A 23,207-nucleotide genomic window follows, 5' to 3' on the forward strand; every position below is an offset into this window, starting at 1 on the left:
AGGTCACAGTCTAAAAAAAGCAGAAACAACCCACACTGGCTAGATCTCTTCTGTCACACAGAAATTCACTTTAATAATTTACAAATGCACCTGAAAATGCCCTCCTGGTGTTCCTGCGGTTCTATGCCTCAAATGAGGTTCATTCACAAGATTGGGCTTCAGGGTCCAGCTTGGGCCTTTGCAAATGTCTCTAATCCTTGGGTTAGGATCTGAAGGTTCATTCCGTTCTGGACATGAATGCAAGTAACACCTAGAAAGAAAAGCCACATTTCATTAGGCCTTCAGGGATCCCCATGATCGCTCTCACCTTTTTGGGGTGTCACGGGCATGCAAACTCTCCATCCTGTACATATCTACCTAACCCCTTCCCTCTTAGGAGCCTTTTCTCCTCACTCCCCAAATGGCTGTCCTCACCACTCAGTACCCAGTTTGCTGACGTCTACAATATTCCGCCTCTCATCATCAAAGAAGATCATCTGGGAGAGAGGAACTCCAGTCTTCCGCTGCAACCTGTGCAAGACAGGACGGGTGACCACGCTGGCTTCTTAGCTCCTCCAGCCTTTCTGTTCTTCTTTCTCCCTGTTTCTACTCTTATCGCCGCCTACCTCTCGAAGTGTGTGATCTTGCTGCCTGGATAGATTTCCCGATGAACAAAGTATCTGACAAGGTCAAAGAGCTCCAATAGCTGATTGGCCCCTTCAACCTCACCTGTCCTGCAAAAAGGTGTAGTAAGATGGGATCAGGAGAGCGGAAGGCCAGGGCTGGAAGTGAATGTACATTTAACCAGGGGGAAATCAACTTGCTGTTTTTCTGGGATGGGTAGGCATCCTCGGCCCTTATTCAATTCCATATCCTTCGCGTCTGACCCAGGTGGCACTGAGCCAATGTTTGATAAACAAAAGGCACAGGGGAGGGTACCATTCGAAAAATATGCAAATACCTGCAAATTTGTACCTCCTAAATTTTTGTAGCCAAGGGGTTACACGGGAAGCCTCCTCATGCACACATATCTCAGCATTAGACTGACAGTACTTTCAGTCTCTCTTCTTACCGTGAGGCGGCCGCGACGGGTACACCCAAGCCCTGCAACCGTTCCAGGACCTCAGGCACCTCCGGGTACAGCCGGACCGTCTGCCCCCGCCTGTCGCGTACAGTTCCATCACTGGAGAGGGCGAGAGTGCGCTCAGCTTCCGCGGGACCCTGCCTGGCCCGGCCTCCCCAGCCCTGCCTCACCTCCTCTTGTGGAACGGGGGGTCCACATGCGTGTCCACCCAGAACGGCCAGAGCGTGTAATCTGCGAGAGGAAGGGGGGGAGGGCTCAGTCTGGGAGGGCGCACGTTCTCGAGAGCAGCAACTGGGGGTTGGAAAGAGAGCGTCCTACGACATTCCCCAATGCGGTCCCTCACCCAGATCGAAGACCGCGAGCTTCGGGAGCCGCGCCATAACCCGCACCCACAGGATGCGCGCACCGAGGCCGCCCCGCCGTCCTTAGAGAAGCGGCGACTAGAGCGTCGCCAAGTGGGATTGGTGCGATGGTTCTGGAGACCGCGCAAGAGCGCCTTCTGGTGGTGGAGAGGGGAAGGACAGCTCACAGGACCACAGCGGTCCTCAATCTCTCCAAGTGATCTTCCCTTACTTCTCCACCCTGCCGCGCCTGACCAGCTTCTACTGAACTAGAGAAGCCAAGGAAGGGAAGGCCTTTCTTCTGGCACCGGCCTCTCATTTTATCTCACCAACTGAGACCTAAAGTGACCCATCATAGCTTGTCACTCCTCACTCCACCTTTCTCCTTATCAGCCTCTCCACCAAAGTATAGAACCCAGAGCCCTCAGCAATATTCCAGCCATAAAAGAATGTAGTGCCTGCAAAGTCCTTGAGGCCTTTCTTGAACCAGGCTCAAATGCCCAGTAGGGTCACAATGGGAGAGAATTCACTCCCCTAGTTTCTACCATCCATGTCAGTAATACGCTGATAGATATGTAACAGCCAATTTGGGGAGAAGGACTGATCTGTACTGTTTGTTGACTTATATTTCTACCATGGCCAATTTTAAGCTACCAACATGAAGTCACTTAATACGGGGTTGGGAAGAAAGGCCAACAGTTAGCTCTGGAGTCAGTCAGAGAGTAGGCTTTCTTAGAGTCTGATAACCCCTCTAGGGGCACATTTCCTTCCACAGTCCTACTCCTTCAGCCTGGTGTAACTGTGTGTGCCTGGGTCCATTTTGATTTCAGTCACATTTGTACAATGGAAGAAAGATTCCAGGAAGCCAGGAAATATTTTATTGACAACCAGGGACATAGCCATAAGAGAGGGAAGCACACAGGACTGCAAACTAAAACCCAACAGCCAGCAAGGGCCCTTTGGGCTAGGAACACTGCATCCTGGGGTCCTCACAGTCTCCCACCAACTGACACACACGACTGGGCATCCAGGAGAGGGGGCAGTGGCTCTGGTGTCCCACAGAGTGCGAGGATATATGATGCCTCATTATGAGCGACAGGGTAAGAAGGTAAAATGGAGGGGGGTCCATCACTGCCTAAGACCACCTCCTCCTCTCAGAGCCAACACCAGGTGGAGGACTGAACCACCTAGTATCTTGTAATCAGCTGCTGTCTTTTCATCGTTCCTGCAGGAAGAGGCAAAAAAAAAAAAAAAGCATTAGAAATATAATCTAAGTAGGGTTCTTAACCTGGGTTTCATGGATCTCTCTGGGGATTTATGAACTCAGATGAGAAAAAAAAATTACACTTTTACTTTTTACTAACACCTAGCTGAAATTTGGTTATTTCTTTCAATTTTGAACACAGGCAAAAACCTGCACTGGTGTTAGCAATATGGGTAACCTGTTAACAACAGAAATTAGGTATTTTAATATCATATCACAACTATTTGTAGGCATCCTGAAAATATTTCGGAAGTATAGTAGTTGTTATACCCACCATTGGATCTCAATGTATTAATGAAGAAGCACATAGATTATTATATCACAGATTTCCTTTTTTAGTAGTTTGATAACTCTATTTCAATATAATTTGTTTCTTTTGTAATTCTATGCATTTTAGTTTATGTCTGCAAAAATCTTATTCTGAGAAGGGGCTCCTAAGCATCCTCAAATCGCCAAAGAGTCTGAGGTAACAAAAAAGAGGCAGGCCTGCTCCACCTCCAGCATCTAGATCCTCATTGGCAGCACGTAAGATTGTCACGCCCTTATTCCCATTCCAAACTCACATCTGTTTACCACTGTAGATAAGCCGCTGCTGCTGTGGCGGGATTCCCTCTTTCTCCTCCACGCGCTCCTTGATTCGCTCCACCTTTAGAGGTACAAGGAGTCAGGGGCTGCTAAGTGGGTAGGACCGTGGAAATGGAAAGAACAAGAACTGTGCAGATGGCATGAGAGCTAAAGGTCTAAGTTCATCAGCACATCCAAACAAATGTTCACGTAGGGAGACAGGCATGGAGAGGTACTGGGCGTACATTACCTTGTCTGTGGGTTCAATGTCAATCTCAATCTCCTTGCCAGTCAGCGTCTGAAACGGCAAGGGTTTCATGAGTCCTATGGCCCGATACACAATTTCTCTCCTAGGTAAAACATCCTGGCCTAGTCTCTGGGGATCCACTATCTTCTGAGAAATGCACATTCTCAGCAAAGCTGATCTGAGGTGTCAGAAGTGACCATACCCAGTTTCAGACATTTTTAGCTTGTGGACAACTTTGAAAGGGCAAGATTCTGTGAACCACGTGACCTTCTTAATCTCACAGGTCATTTACCTCCATCCCACTAGAATCTATGAGAATACTGTAATGCCTTTGAATAAGACAGCAATGAGAGTTGTCCTGAGGAAACTATTCCTTTAGGTGAGAAGGACCTTGCTTTATGTACCAATGCTAGAAATTAACATTCAGATAATTCAAAGAATTCTCAAGGACACTAGAGATCACCTCTGACCAGCTTTTTAAGTAATGTTAAAATTCAACATTCTATTCTCCCATATCTTCTCCAGACTTCTACCTAAATCCTAAGTTGCAGCTCTGGTCTTCCTGACTTCTTCCATAGGCTAAGAGCTGCTGATATCCAAACACAATACTTACACTCATGTTGTGCTTCATCCAATCTAATCTCCCATCCATCTTTGCTCCTAAAAGCTCCATCCACAGTCTGCAGTTATCCAGACCACAAATGCATGGTGCTTCTGCTCTTTTTCCTGTTGTCATGCCCTCCTTCACTCTTTCTCAAACCTTCAAGAGACCCTTTAAGATTGATGACTTGTCCCCAGTGCACTTTAATACCTATTACAGCTAGTTGTTTAAGTGTCAAACTCTCCAACCTACACTCCAACTTCCTAAAGGACAGAGACTGTTCATCTCCCTAATCTAAACACTAAGCACAGCGTTTGACATATAAGTAGTCAATAAATATCTGTGGAAGGGCTAAGTACACCAGTGATCATATTATGATCACAGCCAACATTGCCTGAACACTTCCCAGGAGTCCGAAACTATGCAGTGTCTTACACGCGTCAATCCATTTAATCCTGCGAGTATTTATGAGCTATGTGCTACTATCACCACTCACAGATGAGGAAAATGGGGCTTGGACAAGTTAAAAAGCATACCAATGAAGTCAAAAGGAGAGTATGGGTCCAAACACAGACTCTCTGGCCCCAGAACCTGAGGTTTTATTTAGCATTCTCCTCAGTATTGCCCGAGTCTGGCTGATCTCGAAATGAGACCCAGTATTATTGGACCCAATACATCTTAGGAGTACGTGTCCATGGAAGACTCACAAAATAATATTTGGTTTCTACTTATGCTATTTACAAAGACCAGCATGAAGAAAAGTAGGACCTAATTTCTCAACCACAAAACTGGTTCAGTACTAAGGATATTAAAAAAAAATGCATGAGTAATTCCTATAGATTAATCTGTTTGGACGCAAAAGAATGAATTACAACAGTGATTCTCAAGTTTCCATCCCAACCCAAGCTGGTCTGTGTGAAAATTTTCAATAGTCTGTGGTAAAATGAGAAAAACGACGACAGCAGGGAGATTTTCATGAAACTATATTCAGGCGTGAAAATGTCCTTTTATGAAATGACAGTGACAATATATGGTATTTTTTTAAGGCTCTTAACTGACAAAACGAAAAGTATGCAATTCCATGTTGTCCACAAATTATTTCACCTTCTTGTTCTTAATACTTTAAAAGCAAAGATTCTATAACTAGACAATTCTATTTTTAGGTAACTAAGCTGGAGGAAAACTTGAAATTTGAGCACATATACAAAGAGGAACATGTGAGGTTTCCTAAAAGCAAAACATTAGAAATAGCTTAACGCCTATTAATAAAAACCTATTAAACTATGGTATATCCATAGAATGACCTATTTATTATGCAACAGTTTACACACTAACATGGAAAGATCTAAAGAATGTATGAATATGTACTATTTTCTGTATGTAGATACCCACATGCATACAAGTATAGAAGAAAGGGTTAAAAGTACACTAATCTCCTAAAACTGTGATTATCCTTGAGAGAGGAAGTAGGACTAAGGGGAGGGTTTATCAAAGCTAACTCTCTATTTAAATTTCTAGTAAAAATATATTCCTTTATCACATGAATATTTGCAAATATTGCTTCTAATTTAATAATAAAAATTTAAAAAGAGCACCGAAGACTCTAAGAGAAGGCCTAGAACTGCTCTCGTAAGAGTCAGATGCTTGGACCCTAGGACGTTTAAAAAAAATTACTGGTCTATAAAATCTAAAACTCTACGACTGGCCCTTTGTTTCTGAAACTGCCTGTAGAAACCCATGTATGTATCCAGAGAGCGATCTGGCATATCCCAGCAACAACACCTCTGGGAAAACAATTCTATGTCCAAAAATATACCTATGAATGAATGGTCACTGCAGCCTTTTGAAACTGAACAACTAGAAACACAATCTAAATATCAAACAATTCAGGGTTAAATAAATTATGGTACAAACACACAGGGAAAATCACAATCCTCAAATAATGTTTAGAATAACAGTAGAATTCCAACTTTGTAAACAAAACAAAAAACAACACACACATGTATTTATATGCTTTCAAGAAAGTTTGAAAGGACATAGACATCAGTGCTTTTACCTTGAGTTCTGAGGTTATGGGTGATTTAATTATTTTCTTTGTGCTTTTCTGTATTTTCCATTAATACCATGAATATATTGAAATGAGAAAAAAAATTTTAAACAATGTCCTTGACGAGAGTAAAAGGAAACAACTCTGTAAAGCAGCACTGACCATTAGCGACAGACACTTAATGAAAGGCACACATACAATACTACATAGTCTAAGAGCCACATTTTTAAAAGGTAAAATTAATTTTAATATTCTTAAACCCAATATAGTCAAAATATTATCACTTCAACATGTAACCAATATAAAAATTAATATATTCTATGTTCTTTTTTTCTGACCAAATCTTCAAAATCTTGTGTGTATTTCATACAGCGCACCTCAATTCAGCTGTCAGGTTTTCATCTGAAATACTTGATCTGTATTTAAATTTCAGAATTTACAGTTGAAAAAGTAGATTTACATTTCCAACTTGTTCCAAACAAGTTAAAAAGTTTCCCAATAACTGAATAAAGTTTCAGTTCTTAGATTTAACTTAGTTAAAATTAAATACAGATAAGATAAATAACTGAAATAAAATTTCAATTCCTCAGTCTCACTTGCCTCATTTCAAGTGCTCGATAGCTCATGTGGGCTAATGGCCACCGTACTGGACGCTGCTCAAGCATTCCAGCTAATAAATGAAGCAACACTAAAATTAGAATACCCTCAATTCTGTAACCTCCAAAGAGGGGGAAATAACGGATCTAGGCCATGATTAACATCACAGAAGGCAAAACGACCTGACAGAAGTACATATCACGACACAGCTTATGAATTATTCTCACTCATGAACAGACATAAAAGACTAATCAAGCCTCTAGATCTTATGAACAACTGACAGGAAATACAGAGGAAAGAGGAATATATTAAAAGACAACATGGGGATATAATCATTAAAATCCAAACTACAGGAAACTATAATGGACTAACAACCTAGATTATTCAACATGAGAAAAAGGGGGTAATGGGGAATTACAGATTTAAAAAGGCCTAAAATACTTATCAACCAACTGCAATGTATGGATCCTAGCTGGAAATTTCAATTGTAAAACACAAATGAGACAACAATAGTGAGAAACCACTGTTAATTTTTCAGGTGTAATAATTGTAGTTACATTAGAAAAAGAAGTTCTTTTTTACAGGTAAATACTAAAATATATACAAATAACATATGCTATGCCATCTGGGATTTGTTTCTTAAAACATCAGGTAAGGAAAGTTGGCGAGTATAAATAGAAAAAGACTGGCCACAAGATGTAGTTCTTTCAACTAGAGGGTGCATTATTTCTTCTCTCTGCTGTTGTATATGTTTATTAAATTAAATTTGTTTTAAAATAACTGAACAATTTTCAAAGATATGCTTTATAGTCAATTTTAAAAGATCATGTCACACTGGGTTTCTTCCCTCAAACCTGGTCACTGAGACCCGGGGGTACATTCAAAGCTACTCTACGAAGAACCTAAGCACGACATTCCGCTTTAGGCATGGGAAGCGATATAAAAGAATTTAAGTGATCCAGTCTTTGCCAAAAATCTTTTTCAAGTGAAGATTTGCAACCAGGAGACAATACATACAATTAATAGAAAAAAAAATATACAAGGAAATGCCACACTGAATATTATTGTCCAAATACAAGGTGCAATGATAAAGTGCTGCGGTGAGGGAACATCGATAGTGATTAATTTAAACCTGAATGAGATAACTTTCCATACCCACTATAATAGCTAAAATAAAAATGAGTGCAAAGCAGCTGGAATGCTCACTCATCTGCAGGTGGGAATGTAAAATGGTACAACCTTTTGGAGAACTGTTTGGCAGTTTCTTTTAAAGTTACATATATCTACCATGTGACCCAGTAATTCCATTCCTAGGTATTTATCCAAAGGAAAAGAAAACATAAGCCCACAAAAAGACAATGATCACAGAACATTGTGGCTATTCATAATAGCCAGAAAGTGGGAACAACCCAAATGTCCATCAATACGAGAATGGATAAACAAATATAAGTATGTGATACAGTCATCTAATGCAATGTTACTAGGTATTGAGAAGGAATTACAGATGCAACAACAGACATAATGCTGAGTGAAAGAAGCCAGACCGAGAAATTATATATTCTACAATTCCATTTTTATGAAATTCTAAAACTAACCTATGGAACTTTCAAAGGGTAGGGGTGAAAATGCTCTAGATCCTGTGGTTACACGGGTGTATACTGTTATTAAAGACTCCTTGAACTAAACCTTTAAGAATTTTGTGTTTTATTTTGTTTAAAAAAGCATGAATGAGAAAACTGGGGCTTAGATGGTAAAGACAGTTGCCCCAAGTAATTTGCTAAGAGGATATCAATGTAGGATCTGAGGTTAGGGAGTAATACGATGAAAAAGAACTTTAAAGAAGACATGTACACTCTGATTTTGCATACCATGTCTTGGTGTAGACTCAAAACTCTAGGAGGGTAGGGTGGAAGGAAGACCTTGTTGCAGGTATCCCAGAGAAATAAAGACATAAGTCAATGAGACCCCAGACGAGAATAAGAGTAACTGGAATGGAAAGAAAATCAAGCATAATGAGGTATCAGTATTGGAAGAAAAATTAGGTTCTATACGAGAATAACGACTCTATAAAGAACTGGGTTCCAGATACCTGGTAGACTGATGTGATCAATGTATGAGATGAGCTTTGGAAAGAGGGCTTAAGATAGAAGATGATGTATTTAATTTTAGAAAGAGAGAGAGAGATGAGGTATCAAGAGAAGATTTGAATCAGGAGAGTGCCAACTAAAGAATGTCACTTCCCATCTGGTTCTACAAGAATTAAGTCATTAGCTACTGCAGTCACTGACCTTCAACCCAGCCTGAAGGAGCTCAGGGTGGAGCTGATGAATAAGGCACTCTGTGCTCTGGGAAAATTGGCAGAACAGGCCTTAAATAGTTAGATATTTTTAGGAAAAAATTTTATAAACCCAAATTCTTGTATCTTCCCATACTCAGAGAAGCACTAAAACCATTAACTAAGATGTCTGTTCCTCTTGACTAGCAGGAACCTTCTACCGAGATATGTGCTTGATTGATATGCTGACCTCCCCCACTAACCTCTTTGGAGTAATTCCTCAAAGCTATGTAAGAGGCTGTCTCCTAAGCTATAGTTCTCAGTAAGTTCCCAAATAAAACTGAATTCACACCTCTCATGTTGTGTGTTTTTTCTTTAGTTGACAAGGGATTTAGTCACAAAGGACTGCAGAAGGAGATAGGGAACAAGCCAGCTACACGGAGAATAACATTTGAAGAATGAATAATTCACAAAGAAACCCTGCTAAAAAAAAATATCAATTGTTAAGTAATTCACAGCCAGCTAATTGCTTTCAAGAGTGTTGAACATACAGAAAAAGAAAGATGGACCGAGAAACCCATTTGAAAATGGAAAGAGAAGTGTTTTGGGCAAGGAGACTGACAGTTTTAGACAAGTACTAAATAAAAATGGATTCAAAGAAAGTAGAACCTTGCTACTCAAAGTGTAGTCTCCAGATAAGCAAGATCAGCATCACTTGGGAGCATGTTAGAAATGCAGAATCTCAGGTTCCAACCCAGACCACTGAATTAGAATCAGCATTTTAACAAGATCCCTAGGTGATTCTTACTCATGTCTAAGTTGAGAAGCCAACTAGAACACAGGTATTTTCTTAAACTGCAGGTCTCAACCCATCAGTGGGTTATGAAATTAACTAGGAATAGAATTCAAAATACCGGAACATAACACACAGTTATTTTGTGTTTGTACAGGATCATGAGGTAAAAATTTTGTGTGTAGGTTAAGATTTTTTAAAATGTTTACGAAACACAGAACACAAGTATAGTAATAACCCCTTCTTTAGACTAAAAGGATATGAGAACCCATATGTATCTAAAAGATAAAAGCATTCATCTGCTAAGATTTCTCAGACTTCTTGGACAGTGACCCACATTGAGAAATACATATGAACTAATAACATATATATGTATGTAATACACATAAAAACAAAAATAAAAATTTCACAAAACAGTACCCTTACCCAGAAGTATATCCTGATATTTATATTTTATCTTTCTTTTTTTGTTGTTGTTGCGTCTGGCCCATTGGCTTATTAAACTGATTTTACGTTAGTGATCTTTTATAGTCACTACTCAAAATTCGAAAACAATGACCTGTAACATGCTGCTTGATCTTTCCTTAGCTAAGAGGTAGCTCAGAAGGACTGAAGAGGTTAACAGCTATTATACATGGTAAATATACTAAAAAGCTGATGAAATAACAACAGACTTAATTAGCAGTAAAAAAAAAAAGAAGTACACTCATGTTGCACTGCATCAACTGTTAGTTTTTCTCTCTCTGTCTGAAGGTACAAAGGAGGAAACAGCAGACAAGACTAATATGGGTTGGGAACTGGTGAAGAACCAGGGGAGTTCAGATGGAGATGAAGGAAACTTCACTGCTAGTATCAAGTACCAGGGCACTGATAACTAACCTGCCTCAGTCAAGGAAGTGAGGCTGGTCCAGGATGATGGCTCAGAAAGTCAGGTGCTGACTGAACACAATCCCAGCTTTGGTTTCCTGAAGGCCGGCTGAGATACTACGCCTTGGCGACAACTAGCAAAAGCTCACAGTCTAGTCCCTGAGAAGCCCCCAGTTCCCTAGGCTAATGTTTTTGTGCCGTGCTCGCAGGAGCCTACGTTAGAGGCTGGGAGAAGCAGGTAACCTGGGCATGAAGGATGGAGAAACAGGGCTTATTCTAAGAATCCGAAAGAGGAGGTCAAGCCGCTGCTAGGCCTTCTTTATGACCGCGAGGGTTCGAATACAGCGAGACCCCGGACAAAGGCGGCCTCCTTCTGGGTCATGCCACGGTCCTAGAGTGAAAGCAGGAACATCAGAGACCCCGGGGTCGTCTAGCTGGGCCAGCCCCCAGCTCTCAAAGCCCTCTCGGGCCCCCCTACTTCCCATCACCCCTCGCGCGGAGCCCCGAGGCTGTCAGCCCCCTCCAGGTTCGGGAAAGGCGTGGTTTCCCTTCCCCGCTTCTCCCTTAAGGCACAGCGGCCAGCCTAGTACCACTGCGTCTTGGCAAGGCTGGAGGTGCTCCCACCTTCACTTTAATTAGCATCTTCTTCTCAGTTTGGGGCTGCACACAGATAAATTGCTGCTTCTACCGCTGCGGTCGCCGATCCCGCTTCCCAGCACTCCGCCTGTGAGTCACTTCTGCTTCCGGGTCACTGTCTGGCTCCACCTCCTTCCCCGCGCCCCTCTTCTTTTCTCTGGGTTCCCGAAAGGCGTTTCGTTTCGCTGGCGTCGTAAAAAAAGGGGGAAAAAAAAGGAGGAGGAGGAGGTCCGTTTAGTTACAGCAGAGTTGACGCCTCTGCGATTCTGAGAGTCCCTAGCGAGCCGGGGCTAGTGGAACGAACTACTTCTCCCATCATGCCAGGGGCAGCTCCGCGCATCCCACCCTGGGAGTTGTAGTCTCCTGCCCCTCGGATCCAATGGCATCCTCAGTGTGTGAACTCTGTTACCCAGAAGGCCTCGCAAGACCGCTACCGAAGCTAGAATTCCTCGGTTAATCGTTCTCTCCTGCAATTAGCGGAACCTGTTAGCGTGGCCCACAAGGCTCAGCGGGTCTCCGCGAGGCTAGCTGGTAAGTAAGAGGAGCTTCGGTCAACTGCCACCTGGACTACGGCGACAGGAAGTGAGTACCCCTATCCCGGAAGCTGGTTATGGGACCCCACCATTCCTTCCCGTTCTCAAATCTGCCTCTTACCCCCAAACTGCCCTTTGCAGGGGCGGGAAAACAAGAGTAATGGGGTAACGAATGCACCTTTTTAGGGTCACTCAGGATCCCATCCCAATTCTTCTTCCCAACAAATAGTACCTAGGATGGAGACACCAAGAGTAACTGAAACTACGGGACGAGTCCGAGGTGACCGTTTTGAGAGACTGTGCCTCGGCCGATGAATGCCCCAATCTTCCGAAACTTAAGCAAGGGATGGGCCCTGCCGCCAGTCCTAACGTGGTATTAAGGCCAAAGGAGAGATTGATTAAGCTACCCTTTCCTGGCTTTTCCTACCTTCCAGCCCTCAGATTCGTTGCTACCCCAAGGTCCCTGCCATGCCTCACATCGACAATGACGTCAAACTGGACTTCAAGGATGTCCTGTTGAGGCCCAAACGCAGTACCCTTAAGTCTCGAAGTGAGGTGAGCCTGCTTCCTTAGTTGTTCTTTCTTGATCCCAAGCTCCTGGTGGGCCAGTTCTGGGAAAATTCCTGGCTCTTGCCCTCCTACAATACTTGTTTTTTGGGTGAATGAAATACTCAGTTTCCTGTTCATATCTGCAGGTGGATCTCACAAGATCCTTTTCATTTCGGAATTCAAAGCAGATGTACACTGGGATCCCCATCATTGCCGCCAATATGGATACAGTGGGCACCTTTGAGATGGCCAAGGTTCTCTGTAAGGTAGGACTTCCCTCATGTCATTTCCTCAGTGGTGTCCAGTTTTGATGGCTGACTGCAGAGGTATGTGCATCCCCACCCCCACCCCAGGTCCACCCTGGCAGTCAATAGTCAGGATGCTCCAATTAACTGTTTTCTGCAGTACTAAAACCCCTTTACCTAATAACGTCAAAAGGCCATCTAAGTTAGTGAGATTCAAAGCTAAGTTTTGCCCTCATTTTTCAAATACATGTACAAAACTTTCCCTTTTCTCCTGTCCAGCAGTAATATATCCTGCCAACTTTTCCCACCACCCAGGTCACCCTCTCCAAATCACATGCATCCCTCTTTACACCATTGTTAGGATACTAAGTATTCACTGTTTTAATCCAGAAACTAAATACAGTTTGAGCCCTCAAAACTTCCTAACTAGAAGATCCTGGAGAGAAGCAGCTTATTTTCTTTCATGCTTTTTTTTTTTTTAATAAAATCTTCCTCTTCTTTAAGTCCTAGGTCCCTGGGAGGTTCAGGTATGTGCCCCAAATGGAATGTGTGTTTCTTAAATACAGGTTATTGTTCACTTTCAGAATGGAAGATACTGCTCCTGTAAGGTTACCTACCTCTGTATTTGTAGCTGAGAAGGTAGATAGTTACTTTGGGCATCCTGAGAACTTATACACTCTTCTGGTTAATCCATGTAGCCCTGATTGATGGAGTCTGCTGCTAATTGTGGCTCTGTTTGTCTTCTGGACTGCGTCTCCCTTTCTCTATTTTTGATTGCTGTAAGTCTGTGGAATGTCTGCTGTCATTTTTCTAAGGTTTATAGTTATGCAGCTGTAGTACTGTGTTTCTCCTGCCGTCTATCAACTGCTTAGGAATCCTGTTGTTGCCCATTGCCCACCTGGCCTGTCCACTAAAAGAATGGTGAATCTGACTTCAGTGTTAACAGATGCCCTGTAATATACGGACCTTGCTGGGACTGTCTTGATGCTTTATGTTTAGACTGGCTTTTCATTACTGCTGATGAGTGCTGAAGAAATCCGATTTTAGAGATAGAGCCAAGTCTCACAGTAATAATTAAAAGGTTGGATGCCAACAAGGATCTTTTTCTAGATCTCTAGCTTGGTGTGTAATTGGATATGCTTATCATGCCACCCTGTGCTGCTATATCTGCAAGGTCTGCTGACCTCCTAGAGTGATTCTTCTTTGTCTATCAGCATGCTGATGGCAGAATGTGGCTGAGAAAGCAGAATTCAGTACTGGCTTTAGCAAGGTAGTGTTGGTGATGACCTCTGAGTACAGCATTTGCACTTCCTTACTGCTGGCTGATATGTGACTCCCTTGGATTTCTCATTAGTTCCAAGATTTGTGCTGTCGCAGTCAACTGCTGTCTCTTGTCCGTTTGCATGTCTGTACTTTTAAAGCACAAGCGCCAGCATTCACAGCGGCCTTTGGATGCCTTTCTCAAATGGGATGTTGCCTATAATTTGCTGAGCTAGGGAGTACAAGTCTGGTGAGTCATGATATCCTTGAACTTGGCTGACTGAAATAGAAGGAATGAGATAGACTTTTCAGGTTGGTCCTGTCTCAAGAAAATGTGTCTTTTACTCCAGTGGAGATGGAGAAAGGGTAGCACCTTAATGGCTCTGTTAATCTTAAGGCCTTACCCTGTGTGATTTTGTGAGCATTTAGACTCACTGAATTACTGCTGGTAAATGGATCAGAAGAAACCAAAAATAGGTTAGTTCAGTACTAGGTTACCATAGGAGGAGGGGCCAAGACCTTGCAGGCAGACACTGGCTCCGTCCAGCCTTTTCACGGTTCTTTCTCGTCTACTGTCTGTCCCACTGTACCAACGGCTTGCCCTTGTCACCTTTTAAGTCAGAAGCACTGTACGGGCTGGCAGGTAAAATCCAATCCAGATTACTTAGTACTTTGGTGGGATTGTTTGACAAGTACTAGCTTACAGTAAAAAGCCCTGCTGGGTTTGTAGAGAGAATAGTGGTTAAACTGAAATCCCAGCTCAACCACTGACTTCTTCAAGTTGCTCTTTCCAGATTTCAGTCCTTTCATCCCTCAGGTAGAATAGTATAATGGTGTATTTCTGGAAAAAGAGACTCTGACAATGTTCTCTCCTTTTTAATGGCTCTTTCTTCTCCCCAGTTCTCCCTCTTCACTGCTGTCCATAAACACTACAGCCTTGAGCAGTGGAAAGAGTTTGCTAGCCAGAATCCTGACTGTCTTGAGGTAACACTGATCCCTTCCTTATCCCAGTCTTCCAGGAATCTTTGCTCAGCTTCCTGGGGACCAACCCTTACTCCCCACCCCCATTGGCTACTTAGCCAGGTCACTTCTGACATGCCGATGGTCTTGTTTCTCTCACAGCATCTGGCTGCCAGCTCAGGCACAGGCTCTTCGGACTTTGAGCAGCTGGAACAGATCCTGGAAGCTATTCCCCAGGTGAAATACATATGCCTGGATGTGGCCAATGGCTATTCCGAACACTTTGTTGAATTTGTAAAGGATGTGCGGAAGCGCTTCCCTGAACACACCATCATGGTACGTTTCTGTTACCTGGAGTTGGTCCATCCCTCTCCTTCCTCCACTCTTTCTTGCCAATTCATGTTGTTACATCAGTACGTGTCTCCTCTGCTATATTACGATTTTCCTAGTCCACTTAATTCCTATCACTGGGTAGTCATCCATGGTTCCATACTTTAAATATTTATTGACCAGTGCAGTTTTCTCTGACCCCTGAGACATCCAGCACTTTCTAAATCCAGCACCCGACATCATTCACCAATCCACAATGGAACACTTATGCATTGCACATACCTCTGGTACACAGACATCTGCCCACAGAAATGGACAGATACTACAGTCATATTAAATGGGTTGCATGAAATGATGTTTGTTTGTTTGTTTATTTATTTATTTATTTATTTATTTATTTATTTTTACAAGCTTAGGGGAGTGATGCCAAGGCCTCATTCTCTTCACAGCATTTAGGGGGTCTCTGTTCTGCCCATCAACAGCAAATATAACTGTGTAGATGGTATTCATTCAGCCTTCATTACCATGTCTTTCCCCTTTTCCTGAAGCCAGAGGTTTCATGACATAACAGCTTAAGTACAGGATGTGTCTGGGTCTTCTGGCAGGGACGGGGTGAGAAATCTACTGTAAATCAGATGTGAGCTCAGTCCAGCTGAACCCCAGCTTTACCCTAGTATGACAGTGACACTGGCCACTCACCCTCTTACCTCAGCTTGGGAAGCAGAGTCCTTTGAAGTGGCTTGTCTAAAAGCCCTCAGAGGGCCCAGTAGAGGGAAGCCAGGTACCTTTCTTTGTAATAATGTTGGAAGCACTGCACCTCCTCTGTTTCTGACCCTAAGAACACTCTGTTTTGATGGTGCTGTCCCAGGCAGGAAACGTGGTAACAGGAGAGATGGTGGAAGAGCTGATCCTCTCCGGGGCTGACATCATCAAGGTGGGGATTGGACCAGGTAAGCTGGTTCATCGGGGACCACTGGCTACCCCCTTCAGTGGCAAACACCATGGAGAACGTCCTTCTCATCCTTGTCATGTTCTTCTCAGGTTCTGTGTGTACCACCCGGAAGAAGACTGGAGTGGGGTATCCACAGCTGAGTGCAGTGATGGAGTGTGCAGATGCTGCTCATGGCCTCAAAGGCCATATCATTTCTGTAAGGCCCCACGGCAGGGTGCAGGGTTTATGAGTCTGCCAAACAGCTGGGTTTTCTGCCAGGTCCAGAGGCTCTGGTAGAGGTGAATCAGGATTCCTGGGTTCCTGTCAGCTTTGAGGTGGGCCACTGGGACACTGTTTAGAGAGCTTGGGAGATCCACGCTGTCTCTTCATAGTGCTCCTTACTTTGCAGGATGGAGGCTGCAGCTGTCCCGGGGATGTGGCCAAGGCTTTTGGTAAGGACGTCGGGAGGACATGGAAGGAGGATCCTGTAGAAGAGGACAAGTCACCTCTGAGGGTCTGGGATCAGGCTAGGAAAGGCCAAGAAAGCTGTTCAGATTCTTTTATGACTAGTAACTCAGAAGCCTGTGGTGTCACCTGGGGCAAGCCAGCAGGGAAATCCCAAGACTCTGATACAGACTCTCCAAGTGTGGGCTAGGACCATCCGCACCGTCCTTGCACTGCTGGGCGATGCAGATGCCTGAGCCCCACCCAGACCCACAGAAACTGGCTCCGGGAGGGGGCTGCACATCTGCACTTCCACAGCTTCCTAGGTGATCTTTGCTCACACTAAAGCTGGAGACCTTTGCTCTTGGGACACTTGAAGTGAGCCTCTGGGCACGGTACAAAAAGAGGCGACAAAACAATGGTGAAAGCAGCAAAAAGGAGAGCAGAAGCCAGGCAGGGCATCTCCAGAGGCTCTTTCTAAATTCTTGGAAAAGTCAGGCCCATTGAGGAATAGAGGCTTGGGCAGAGCGGGCCTGTGCACTGGGTTGTGGGTCAGCTAGGGAAACAGGAAGGTGCAGGAATCATCATGCCTGAGAATTTGGTGTAAGCTGCTTCGCAGGGTGAGCATGTGGGCACAGGAGCCAGGTTCATCTCTCTCCCCTCTGGTTGGTGCCGGCAGGGGCAGGGGCTGACTTCGTGATGCTGGGTGGCATGCTGGCTGGGCACAGTGAGTCAGGTGGCGAGCTCATCGAGAGAGATGGCAAGAAGTACAAGCTCTTCTACGGAATGAGTTCTGAAATGGCCATGAAGAAGTATGCTGGGGGTGTGGCTGAGTACAGGTAGGTGTGGAGGCCAGAAGCTGAGGGTTCCTGGAAAGCGTGACTTTCCAAGTAGGGTGGGGACAGAAGTCATGGCTACTGAAAGATGGATGGTACAGGTCTCAGAAGAAAAGTAGTGAACTGGGCTAAATGCTAGAGACTGGGGAAGAGTCACTGGGCTTAAGGAATCCAGAAGGGAAAGGTAAGAAAGCTTTTCCTCCTCGAAGGGCCTCGGAGGGAAAGACAGTGGAGGTGCCCTTTAAAGGGGAGGTGGAACATACCATTCGAGACATTCTTGGAGGCATCCGCTCCACATGTACCTACGTGGGAGCAGCTAAGCTGAAGGAGCTGAGCCGGAGAACTACCTTCATCCGTGTCACCCAGCAGGTGAATCCGATCTTCAGTGACGAGAGCTAGACCCCAGCAGTTCTGCCCTCCCAGGGTGCCAGCACCCCACCACAGGGCTGCCAAGTGGGCCCCTGCCCCATCCTGGCTTCTATGGCTATTACTCGGTCACTTCATATCCTCTCTCTCTCCCGAGGGCTCCGGCAGTAATTCTGTAATTCTCTGTCTGCACACGCAAAATGCCCAGGGCACTCCCTGGGAGGAAGCAAGGAAGGGAGGCTGGGAAAAATGAAGTAAGGTAATCAAATGGGAATCTGGGGACCCAGCATCCTGAAGATTATTAAGAGGAAAAGATGCTAATTCATACGTAATTGTTCTGTTTGGCCCTGGTCTGAAAGAGGTAGGCTTTTGGAATCATGTTTTGTTAATCAGATTTTATTAAACAGGATCTTTGAATAGCTACCAAGCTCAGAAGTGTTTACATATTTAAAATACCTCAATAAAGCGAGATCCCAATGCCTATAGATTCTGGAGTTTTTTGCACAAGGCTTGCATCTGGCTGCTGCTCCAGGGCAAGTGGAGTTGGCATTGACCCAGTGGAGTCAAGGACAGTGAGGACTTTCCCCATGAAATATCTCCATTCTGTGCCACCACCTCCAGGTACCCTGGCAGCATGAGAATTCCCAAAGTGTATTCTGGCATCAGGACACACGTCATATTTTCAGAATAGCAAAAGGAAATTTCTCTTCCAGACTCTCAGTCCTGGTAACCCTTTTGGGCATGTCTGAACGACACTTTCGAAAGGAAGGAAATGGCAAAAAGATTCTTCCAGCCCTGGAGTGGCCGGTTCTGTTCCTAAGCAATGACCTACACTCACCTTACAGAAGCCTCTGGTCCCCTCCTTCACACCAAGACAGTGTTTTAACAAATCCAAGATTTAATTATCAAGCATTACAAAATAATTTTAGCAGTGTGGTCAGGCAGCCCAAGCCTGGGCTTCCACTTGATTCCTCCTGAACTGCGTGCAGAGCTGAGGAGGAAGGAAGACAGGCAGAATGCCACGGGCGCTCCAGTCCTATCACAGGAGCCCAGAACTGTCTACGTGGTCACAGAAAGGGACAGATATGGCACTGGGGCCAGAAGGAGGCAAGTATTCACAGAAGGTGGGGATCAGGGTGTCAAACTTTGTCTTCTGATAGTTTCCCAAAGAATCCTGCAGAGAAGTGAGCAGGGAGAACTTAGCATCATTGAAACATGCCCTGGGCCCTTGTATTCTGGAGCATGTGCATTTCTGTCTTGTTTTGCTCATCCGCTTCCCCAGTTTTCCATTCCTTCCTACTTACCCTTCCTTCCCTTTGGCCATTTTCATCCTCATCGGAGTCCAAAACCAAGTCCCCTATGGTAATGTCAGAGTTGCAGAGAGATGGAGGACACACTGCAGGGAGGAAACCAGAGTCCAAGCACTCCTCTAGGTGAACACAGACCCCCAGGAGTCCCCAAGAGATGAGGCTGTCTGACCCAGTCCTGACTCAGGATACCTACCTGGCTTCCTGGCCCTAGGTGGTGATAATGACAACCTCAGAGGGTCTATGGGGCAATCCAAGCAGTTCCTGCGGTGGGAATAAGCAAAGACAGGGTGAAAGGAGAGCAGGCAGGGCACGTGCTGCTAGTAGCGAGAAGCAGCTCTTCTACTCACTCCTTTTGCTCCGAGGCAGACAAATCAACTGGGTTCTCCTTCAGCTCCCTTCCCCCCAGGGTCTTGGATGGACTCTTAGACTTTGCAGCGGAGGCTGCTCTTGTGCCCACAGCCCCTGCTGGATGTGCTGTGTGTGTCCCATGTTCTTCCCTGTTCTCAGGCTTAGACAAGACCTGGGCTGGTGAACCCAGATTCCTAAAGGGGAACAACATGACGGTGGGGCGCTCCTTACGGCCTCTGCTAGTGGATGCCCACCGGGACTGGACTCTTCGCCGGCCGAGAGGGGCCAGATTGAACTGGTGGCCAGTCACAGTTTCCGGCTGCTTCCTTGAGGCTGGTCCCTGAGGAAGGTGTAGGCTAGGTCTGGCTTTTGTCAGATGATCCTGGCATGCTGTTCTTTGTTGCTGAGGAGGACTCTGCTCCCTGGGCCCTGTCATGTTCCTTGAATCAGGAGCAGAGCGCGCTGAAAAAGAAAGCAAAGCTCCTTATAAAGGTATTAACACATCAACTCAGTCTGCTTTCTTGTGCCTCAGGCCCATGTAACCCTTCCAAATGGGCTGTTTCAAAAGGTGTCAGGCTAAATACTCCACCCCCCAAATTCCTAGCTCTCCTAGACAGTCCTGGTACCTGGAAGTGGCCACCCCATGTCCACGCCATACTGGCTCAGGGCAAAAGAAGAAGTGATGGAAACTCCAGGCTGCATCCAACTCAGCACATCCTGAAGCTGTGGACAGGGACAAAGGCGTGAAGACCACGGTTTTTGATACATGCCACCCCCTACCCCAATTCTGCCCTTATGTGTGTTTTGTCCTCAAAAACCTGCTGTGCCTGCAGTGTTGGCAGTGCTTTTTCCAGCTGACACAAGTATTCAAAAAACAGCTTTTCCATGGCAGCCAGAAAGGGTTCCCCATACTCTTGTTCAAGTTCCTGCAAGAGGGAAAGAAACAGGTCAGAAGAGGACTAACGAAAACAGCTACACCATAGCTTCCAAACCAGCCAGTCTCACCTGTAGCTTCAAAGCCAAATCAATGGGGGCTTCTGCAAGCTGCTCCACCTGCTGACAAAAGGTTTTCTGGGCCTCTGAGATCTTCTTCAGATCCTGCTTCGTCTGTTGAGGGTAAGGAAGGCAAAGAAGTTCAGGGAACCAGGATCCAGTGACCGAGAGAAGGAGCAATTCTGTTGCACCAAATGTTAACCGAGGTAGGGCTTGTTCCAGGGACTACTCACAGCTTTGGGGTCCCGCACTACAGGTCCAGACTCCGGGAAGTGGTGATGCAGGGCATTCAGAACCTGGGCCCAAGGCCGGCCCTGCAGGACCAGATCCACCACCAGCTGTGAAGGATACTGAGCTCAGAATCCCCATGTCGGGGCAAGCTGCCCTTTTCCAACGACTCCCACGCCCAAGCGGTCGGTCCAGGACTGGTCCTCGCATCCCGCCCCTTTCCCCTCTACCAGGTCCTACTGACTCCAATACCTTGGCCTTTAGGCCCATACACAGACGTTCATGGTGCCGGTAGCGAACCAAGCCAGGAGCAGCAGCACGCAGGGATCGTAGAAACTCCAACACTCGCGGAAAATGCTCCACGCAGCGTCCGCGCACGACTTGCCAGCTGGCAGCGGCTACGAACCGCAGAGCTGCGGGACCGGCCTCCGGAGGCGTGGCCATGGCCGGCGGGCTCAACCCCAAGGGCCGTCCCTTTGGGTTCCTACCTCCACCCGGAGGCCTCCCGACTCCTCCTAGGGGCGGGGCTTTCGGTGGCCCTCAGTGGCTCCGCTATTTCTGTCTGCGCTGGATACTTCGCGACCCGACTCTGCGCCCTCCCATAGGCCGCCAGAATTCTAGGGGTTTTCTCCACCTCGGGCTGGAGGCTGAATGAAGAAGACGGACAGCTCCACTGGCACCAGGCCGCTCTGCCTTAGTGCCGCCGCTGTCTCGAATCCGAAGGCTACGTTACTTCCAGCCCTGCGACCGGTTTCCCTACTCCGGAAAAGGCTGGGAGTGGAGAACCAATGGGCCTCCAGACAGGGGAAGCGTGACGTCGCGTCACAAGGCCACGCCCCGGCAGATCCGGCGCCGCTGCCGCCCCGCCCTCCTTGCCCTGCGCTTCCGACGGCTCCTGGGCGGCGGAGACCCTCCGCCGCTGGATGTCTCCGCGGCCTGCGGAAAAGTCACGTCCTTCTCATACTTCCCAGTCTGGGTCATAAAGCGAGGTTCATGCCACTCCCCTCTCCTTCGTCTTCACCCTCAAATAACGGTTTCTTAAATCCCAACTCCCAAACCAGGCGGCGCGCCGCTTCCAGTAAGGATTCAACTGTTCCTTTTACAAAACAGGAGAGGGCGCTCGCCTTTAAAAAATTTTAAAAGTCTGGAAAGATACGTCAGATTGTTAACCTGGTTTTCTCTGCGTGGTGATACTGTGGGTAATTTTTTGTGCTCTTATGTGTTTATCTTTTAAAAAAAATCATGTAGTTCTTAAATTAATAAAAAGATTTCCTTTTTCGAATTTCTGTTGACTGCTTACTCCAGTCAGCCTCCTAATGTAATTGACTGTTTCACTTGTCACCCTTCCCGGTGTCTCCCATTTCCATTGCCAAGTACAGAACCTGACACACTGTATGTTTTCTGTTGATTGAATTATCTACTCTGACTACCTTACAGAGCTTTAGTGAAACTACCCTTTCCTTGGGCCATTCCTTTTCTTAGAGAGAATGGCTCCTGTCTCCACCCAACATCCGCCTTCTGAGGTGATTCATACATTAAACTGCCCAGGGAACATCTAGTTGGAGGTCCCAAAGTACCCAAATCGGACATGGATGGAAATCTAGTTATCTTCCCTTTTTATATTACCTTTATTTATTCTTTCCCTAAAGTTCTACCTTTGCGTAGATCTGAGTTTCTGACCTATGTCATTTTCCTTCTTTCTGAAGAATTTCTTTTCACATATCTTGCAAGTTATCTCTCCTGGTGACACATTCCCTCGATTTTTGTTTGTCTGAGAAAATACTACTCCTTTTGAAAGATAATTTTGCTGGATATAGAAGTCTAGGGTGGTAGACTTTTTTCCCTCAACACATCAAACATTTCACTACACTTTCTTCTTGCATGGTTTCTGAAGAGAAATCCAATGTAATTCTTATCCTTGCTCCTCTGTAGGTAAGATGTCCCCTCTCCCACCCTACTGCCCCCAGGCTCTGTTCAAGATTTTCTCTTGCTTTTTGATTTTCTGTTCATCTTTCTTCTTAATTGTGAAGACAGGAATGAGAACTTTCAAGCTTCTTACATGCTAGACTGAAAATTGGAAGCTATTTTTCATTTTTAATTCTCTTTCTCCTGGGCTCTGTGTTTCTGTGCTTGGCACCTTTCTTCTGTGACCGTGAGTCAGAAACCCAGATCACTGCCGGTAACTGTCCTCCCTCCTTTCCAAATCTAATTCCTCACCAAGTCTAATCAATTCTACTTCTTATAGAACCTTCAAACCTACCCCCTTTTTATCATTCTCACTGCCTCTATCCTATTTCAGTTTCCCTGTTTCTCACGTTGAGAAAACTCTAGTTTCCCCACCTCCAGCCCAACTCTTAATTTCTTTTCCATACTGCCTTCATCATAAGCAAATGTGAAATGCAAAACTGATCATATCATCCCTAACTGAAAGTTCCTTCTTACCTTCAAAAGAATGCCCAAACTCCAAAATATGGCCAAAGGATTTCTAATGATCTGGCTAAGTTTACATCTTCATCCACATTCCATGCCACTTTGCACTTATCATGCACCTCTGTGGCCATCCTCTTCAAACTCCTTGC

The 23,207-nt window shown here is 45.3% G+C and overlaps 4 protein-coding genes across 12 annotated transcripts; 1 reads left to right on the forward strand and 3 right to left on the reverse strand.

The window, feature by feature from the left end:
• Positions 1-40: 40 nt before the first annotated feature.
• MDP1 (magnesium dependent phosphatase 1) lies at positions 41-2,125 on the reverse strand. 3 transcript variants are annotated; one of them, XM_006217280.4, is made up of 6 exons: positions 1,407-2,125; positions 1,234-1,294; positions 1,052-1,162; positions 606-713; positions 425-510; positions 41-250 (listed from the first exon to the last, which is right to left on the reverse strand). In XM_006217280.4, the coding sequence occupies exons 1-6, from the start codon at positions 1,441-1,443 to the stop codon at positions 159-161; spliced, it is 495 nt and encodes a 164-aa protein (XP_006217342.1). In that variant the 5' UTR covers positions 1,444-2,125; the 3' UTR covers positions 41-158. The 3 variants fall into 3 exon arrangements, with proteins under 3 accessions (XP_006217342.1, XP_015105854.3, XP_072818960.1); XM_015250368.3 differs by having other exon boundaries at positions 415-510; XM_072962859.1 differs by lacking the exon at positions 606-713 and having other exon boundaries at positions 415-510.
• Positions 2,126-2,259: 134 nt separating this feature from the next.
• NEDD8 (NEDD8 ubiquitin like modifier) lies at positions 2,260-11,506 on the reverse strand. Its single transcript, XM_006217282.4, has 4 exons — positions 11,284-11,506; positions 3,483-3,530; positions 3,232-3,314; positions 2,260-2,629 (listed from the first exon to the last, which is right to left on the reverse strand). Exons 1-4 carry the CDS (start codon positions 11,299-11,301, stop codon positions 2,533-2,535), a joined length of 246 nt encoding a protein of 81 aa, XP_006217344.1. The 5' UTR covers positions 11,302-11,506; the 3' UTR covers positions 2,260-2,532.
• Positions 11,507-11,649: 143 nt separating this feature from the next.
• GMPR2 (guanosine monophosphate reductase 2) lies at positions 11,650-18,232 on the forward strand. 4 transcript variants are annotated; one of them, XM_006217284.4, is made up of 10 exons: positions 11,650-11,877; positions 12,263-12,383; positions 12,524-12,643; positions 14,783-14,866; positions 15,005-15,178; positions 16,041-16,122; positions 16,214-16,320; positions 16,513-16,555; positions 17,227-17,386; positions 17,593-18,232. In XM_006217284.4, the coding sequence occupies exons 2-10, from the start codon at positions 12,297-12,299 to the stop codon at positions 17,780-17,782; spliced, it is 1,047 nt and encodes a 348-aa protein (XP_006217346.1). In that variant the 5' UTR covers positions 11,650-11,877; positions 12,263-12,296; the 3' UTR covers positions 17,783-18,232. The 4 variants fall into 4 exon arrangements, with proteins under 4 accessions (XP_006217346.1, XP_015105850.1, XP_072818957.1 ...); XM_015250364.3 differs by having other exon boundaries at positions 11,657-11,826; XM_072962856.1 differs by lacking the exon at positions 11,650-11,877 and adding an exon at positions 11,900-12,108.
• TINF2 (TERF1 interacting nuclear factor 2) lies at positions 16,315-21,409 on the reverse strand. Of its 4 annotated transcripts, none has more exons than XM_031678875.2 (9): positions 20,881-21,409; positions 20,634-20,738; positions 20,413-20,514; positions 20,226-20,333; positions 20,034-20,130; positions 19,407-19,869; positions 19,253-19,320; positions 19,054-19,145; positions 16,315-16,588 (listed from the first exon to the last, which is right to left on the reverse strand). In XM_031678875.2, the coding sequence occupies exons 1-9, from the start codon at positions 21,070-21,072 to the stop codon at positions 16,502-16,504; spliced, it is 1,314 nt and encodes a 437-aa protein (XP_031534735.1). In that variant the 5' UTR covers positions 21,073-21,409; the 3' UTR covers positions 16,315-16,501. The 4 variants fall into 4 exon arrangements, with proteins under 4 accessions (XP_031534735.1, XP_031534736.1, XP_006217349.1 ...); XM_031678876.2 differs by lacking the exon at positions 16,315-16,588 and adding an exon at positions 18,630-18,923 and having other exon boundaries at positions 19,662-19,869; XM_006217287.4 differs by lacking the exon at positions 16,315-16,588 and adding an exon at positions 18,630-18,923.
• Between the last annotated feature and the right edge of the window lie 1,798 nt (positions 21,410-23,207).

The sequence above is a fragment of the Vicugna pacos genome, chromosome 6, assembly GCF_048564905.1.
Source record: "Vicugna pacos chromosome 6, VicPac4, whole genome shotgun sequence".
Lineage (NCBI taxonomy): Eukaryota > Metazoa > Chordata > Mammalia > Artiodactyla > Camelidae > Vicugna > Vicugna pacos.

Bases quoted from the DNA above. Each gene is read 5' to 3' on its own strand.
- GMPR2 (XM_006217284.4), top strand. From the start codon at position 12,297: ATGCCTCACATCGACAATGACGTCAAACTGGACTTCAAGGATGTCCTG. The intron at 12,384-12,523 runs GTGAGCCTGCTT...TCATATCTGCAG, and splicing joins CCCTTAAGTCTCGAAGTGAG to GTGGATCTCACAAGATCCTT. The intron at 14,867-15,004 runs GTAACACTGATC...TTTCTCTCACAG, and splicing joins AGAATCCTGACTGTCTTGAG to CATCTGGCTGCCAGCTCAGG.
- NEDD8 (XM_006217282.4), bottom strand. The intron at 3,315-3,482 runs GTAATGTACGCC...GTACCTCTAAAG, and splicing joins ACATTGAACCCACAGACAAG to GTGGAGCGAATCAAGGAGCG. The intron at 2,630-3,231 runs GTGAGTTTGGAA...CTCTTCCTGCAG, and splicing joins ATCTACAGTGGTAAACAGAT to GAACGATGAAAAGACAGCAG.
- TINF2 (XM_006217287.4), bottom strand. From the start codon at position 21,072: ATGGCCACGCCTCCGGAGGCCGGTCCCGCAGCTCTGCGGTTCGTAGCC. The intron at 20,739-20,880 runs GTATTGGAGTCA...TATCCTTCACAG, and splicing joins GTATGGGCCTAAAGGCCAAG to CTGGTGGTGGATCTGGTCCT. The intron at 20,515-20,633 runs GTGAGTAGTCCC...TACCCTCAACAG, and splicing joins TAGTGCGGGACCCCAAAGCT to ACGAAGCAGGATCTGAAGAA.
- MDP1 (XM_015250368.3), bottom strand. From the start codon at position 1,443: ATGGCGCGGCTCCCGAAGCTCGCGGTCTTCGATCTGG. The intron at 1,163-1,233 runs GTGAGGCAGGGC...CGCCCTCTCCAG, and splicing joins CCCCCGTTCCACAAGAGGAG to TGATGGAACTGTACGCGACA. The intron at 251-414 runs GTGAGGACAGCC...TTTTCTTTCTAG, and splicing joins AGCAAACTGGGTACTGAGTG to GTGTTACTTGCATTCATGTC.